The 4774-nt window shown below is 36.0% G+C and overlaps 1 protein-coding gene across 1 annotated transcript in view; it reads left to right on the forward strand.

Moving 5' to 3' along the window:
* The window catches only part of LOC102764995 (ATP-binding cassette sub-family D member 3), an 18471-nt gene extending 16398 nt beyond the window's left edge, over positions 1-2073 (forward strand). The window contains exon 7 of the mRNA XM_015559735.1: positions 1136-2073. Within this exon, the coding sequence (XP_015415221.1) occupies positions 1136-1213 (78 nt within the window). The 3' untranslated portion in view covers positions 1214-2073. The remainder of the gene's footprint in view (positions 1-1135) is intronic.
* The last annotated feature ends 2701 nt before the right edge of the window (positions 2074-4774 follow it).

Here is a 4774-nt window from a genome sequence, read left to right on the forward strand (position 1 = left end):
CTTCTGCCCTCGCAGTTCACCCAGAGTAGGTTCTGATTGGTCAGTTTCTATGTCAGTCAGCATCAAAAGCTCTACCTCCTAGGCAGCCATTGTTGGCTCCTGGCACTTCACCCAGATTTGGTTCTGATTGGTCAATTTCTATGCCAGTCAGCGTCAAAAGCTCCGCCTCCTAGGCAGCCACTGGCTCCTCGCACTTCACCCAGATTTGGTTCTGATTGGTTGGTTTCTATGCCTGTCAGCATCAAAAGCTCTGCTTCCTAGGCAGCCATTCGCTCCTGGCACTTCACCCAGATTTGGTTCTGATTGGTCAGTTTCTATGCCAGTTGGCATCTACAGGCATATCAATGGGCCTGATCAGAGAGGCGGGGCTGATCAGCAGCCCCAGCAGAGGCCTGAGAGAAAGAGAGGCACGGCTGTTGGCTAGGCCCCAAGAGAAAGAGAGAGGCAAGTGCTGATCAACAGCTGCCACGGAGGCTGTGGATCAGACCCTGCTTCTCCTGGCCTCTCTCTGGCCCTGATCCACAGCCCCCTCTGCAGTCAGTGCTGGGTCGGTGCGCCATGGCAACCCAGTACTGACTTCCAGTCAGTCGAGCCTTTGGTCATTTTGGATGTTACGGACCCTGGCTCTTTATATATAGATTGTCCTGAGTGTCTTTGTTGGATGGGAGATATAGGGATAGCTCTTTTTTTCCTCTGGCAAATAAAAATAAACATAAAGCCTTTACTTAGAGGTTCCAAGCTGACCTAGGAAACATTATTCTGGAAGCATGAAAGGCTGCTGGATTGAACAGACTTGCACTTGTTGCAATTTGACCTATGGTAGCTCAGGCCCTTTGTTGTAGAAAAATTCTAATTTGTGGGATGCTTATAGATTTGGTTTCTTTAAATAGTGAGGAGGTCTAGTGTTTTGATTACAAGCAGAGTTATATTGTTGCTATTTTTTAAAAGAATAGACTTCTTTATTTAGTCTTACCTTGAGAGCTGTATGCGTTTCTGTGTATCAACTTTTAAGAATTTAAGTTTAGTTGCTTAAAATAATCATTTCTAATCATTTACTTGTATAATTATGTCTACATAAATTCTTGACAAGAAGGAAATTCTCTTAGTTATTGATTTCCCCCCTTCTTTCCCACAGTACTACCTGCATATGGATGGCAGAGGCAATTATGAATTTAAACAGATAACAGAAGATACAGTTGAGTTTGGCTCATAGAATCCAGAGAACTGTACCTGCTTCAATGAAATAATTACAGAACACACTTAGAAATGCAAAGTACATTGTAAAATAAAGTTGAGCTTTTTTAAAACCAAGCAGCAAACTAACTAAATATAAAATAATCGAGAACAAGTTGTTAAACCTTTAATATTATGTAGGATATTGCTAATTGTGTATATGTTGGTTTAATTATTAATATGTACTAAGAATGACCTTATTCTTGTGGTTGAAAAACTGCCTAAATTAACTTGGGCTTAAATCAGTGTCACCTGATTCATCTGGGGATATAAGTCATTGGAAGTCAGCTAATTTGACTCATGGCTTTGTCTTTTCCTTCAATGAAGAACCCTGTTTAAAACTGGTGTCATCACATGTCCTGTTATAACAAGATAGTTTTGAGTTTAATTTTCTTGTGCCCCTGATGGTGGGAAGCAAACAAATCATAGTGTATTATCAAAATGCACAGCATCATTGCATACGAGCATTTATTACACAGCGGCAGGTTTCTTTAGCTGCCACAGTTATACTCATTCCTTGTATATGTCCTGGGGTACATTTGACTCCAGGAAAGCCATTTGAATTTCCTTTGGCCAAATAATAAATGTGTCCCTCTCAATCTTCAGTGTTGAGTTATTTTAAGGGTTTTTACAAAAAGTATACCCAGTCTTGCTTACAAAAGGTGGTTACTATGTTTCACACTTACTCTTCCCAATGTTTGGGATATTAAAACACAAAGTCTTTAAATGTCAAGTTCAAGGTCTTAGATGTTTAGATTTTTTAAAAGAATCACGAATTTGTGTACATTAAAGCCCATTCATTAGAAGTGTGGTGGTTACATGGTGTGAAACTCCAAATGAGTCATAAGAATGCACTACATGAACGAACGCACTGAGTATACAACATTATCACTACCTTTGATTGTGATTTTATGTTTAAAAAATGTTATAAAAATATTATGCACATGGGTGAATTATGTTCCCTAGGTACTGTTTTATCTCCATGAATTTTTCATAGCTTTTTAATATTTGGATTATTATGTTGAACTATCTTAAGAGAAATCAATTTCACCTTACCAGACCACCATTAATGACCACATCTATTATTTTCACAGGGAGAACTGAAACTGAATATTATAAATAAGCTAGATATGAAATCAGTCTTATCAAATGGGGGTTCAGAAAGGGACATTCTTTATTGTTTCTGCATAGCTGGTTTTGTTTTGTTGCAGAATTAATCATAAGAATTATCATCTATGAAAGTAAAACTTGATTTACTGATTCCATAATATATAACATTCACCAAATGAGTCATAAGAATGCACTACATGAACGAACGCACTGAGTATACAACATTATCACTACCTTTGATTGTGATTTTATGTTTAAAAAATGTTATAAAAATATTATGCACATGGGTGAATTATGTTCCCTAGGTACTGTTTTATCTCCATGAATTTTTCATAGCTTTTTAATATTTGGATTATTATGTTGAACTATCCTAAGAGAAATCAATTTCACCTTACCAGACCACCATTAATGACCACATCTATTATTTTCACAGGGAGAACTGAAACTGAATATTATAAATAAGCTAGATATGAAATCAGTCTTATCAAATGGGGGTTCAGAAAGGGACATTCTTTATTGTTTCTGCATAGCTGGTTTTGTTTTGTTGCAGAATTAATCATAAGAATTATCATCTATGAAAGTAAAACTTGATTTACTGATTCCATAATATATAACATTCAGTTTTTACCACTCTTTAACAAACTTGTATACTTAATTTCTGTTCAGTTTGTTTTTTTTTTAAATCAGATATTCTATACACTCTTTGCTTGTTCTTTTTATTCTGGTATCTAAATAATGGGTAGTTCATACAGCCTTGACTTGAAAAAAACAAAAATAAATTAACATTCAGAAAGCCTTTTTTGCACCCAATGTTTCTTTTTTTGAAAAGTTGTGTCAAATGTGGTTTTAATGAAATGAATTTGTCTTTTAGAAAAGCCAGTTAAAACCTTTAGTGTACCTGACAGATGCTACCAAATAGCCAGGAGACCTTAAAATATATTACTAGTCCTGGGAAAGATTTTAAGGCATTCGGGAAGTTTGAGATTTTCAGATTTCTAGATTGCCCCAAACCAATAGCTGCCTCCCAGTCCTCTCTATAGTGGATTCTTACTATTAGAATTATTTTCTTTCTTTTTTAATTTAACAAATATTAAAGCACCTCACCACCTGGGTCATGGGAGGCGCCTCCTGGGGAGTCACAGTGCACAGTAACGGGAGGTGTTTCGATTGTTTCCCAAGTGATGGACCACAGAGCATTGTCTTCCCATAATTCCTGTGAGCATTTTGTATAAATTGCACAGGAAGATGGAAGTTTAATCTGAAGAATAAACTAAAAAATAAGAACTTCCATCCATGAGCAACACACTGCATATTAAGTATCATTCTGTGTTGCATACCAAACTTCTACTTTTTATATAATCAAAAATTTTTATGTAAGCAACTAAGATTGTTTGCTATGCATTAACAGAACAAATGTGACTAGAGTTTGCTACTGCAGGGGAAGCATAAGTTTACTTCTGCCCTCTTAGGGTTTTTGGCTGGGCCTGAGAATTAAATTGACATAAAACAGATTAACAGGAAAAAATCATGAAAGTTTAAGTTTTACGTGAAACTGGATCCCTCATGAGGATATGAAGACCCAAAGAAGTAGCAGAACCTAAAGGCTTTTTTATACTAGGTTGAACAAAGAGAGGCAATTGTGGGAAAGTAAACAGGAGGCTAAAGGAAGGTAAGAATTCTTTTAATCAGGTTTGTGTAGAATTCTCTGAGGGTCAACATCCTGTCCTTGGTGCTAATGTTACTTCTGGTGCAGGAGGGCATCTTCCCTGTGGGGTTTATCTCCTGTTTTCAGGAACAAAAAGAGGAGAGTCCGAGTGCTCCTGTTTCACCTGCTGTTTTTTTATTTTCAGTGCCTTTAGCTCAAATAAGCCAAGGTGGCATATGTTGGGGTGGCATATTCTGCCACCCTTCACCTCCTTACTCCTTAATGATTAGCATTTGGCTTTTAACTGTGGAGATACAGCATCTGTCATTTTTTTAAATAATTTTTAACTTTTAAATTTAGTGTTTAAAACTGTAATTTGCCTAAAAGCAATGAATTTTCTTCTATCAGACAGACTTTAGCATCATTAGTTGTAGAAAACTGTTTACACTTTTACCTACATCGGTAATTTTTCCTTTGTGAAGAACTGAAATGTTCTGACCTATAAACATGTCATATGCATGTCACTTAAAAAAATATCCAATACTAAAAATTACCAAAAAGCAGTCCTTTCCCACTCACCAGGGCAACCATTCTTCTGTTTTGTGGTGATTACTTTTTATTTTTAAACAATATGCTAGCTATTTCTTGATTTACCAGTTTAGACATTCCTATTACCCATATTTCTGCCTCATTCCCCACATATAGTTAAGTCATTTTTAAAAATTTGCAAACACTTAATATATATATATTATTTATATTAAGTGTTTGCAAATTTTTAAAAATGAC

Source organism: Myotis davidii, unplaced genomic scaffold (genome assembly GCF_000327345.1).
Source record: "Myotis davidii unplaced genomic scaffold, ASM32734v1 scaffold53, whole genome shotgun sequence".
Taxonomy (NCBI): domain Eukaryota; kingdom Metazoa; phylum Chordata; class Mammalia; order Chiroptera; family Vespertilionidae; genus Myotis; species Myotis davidii.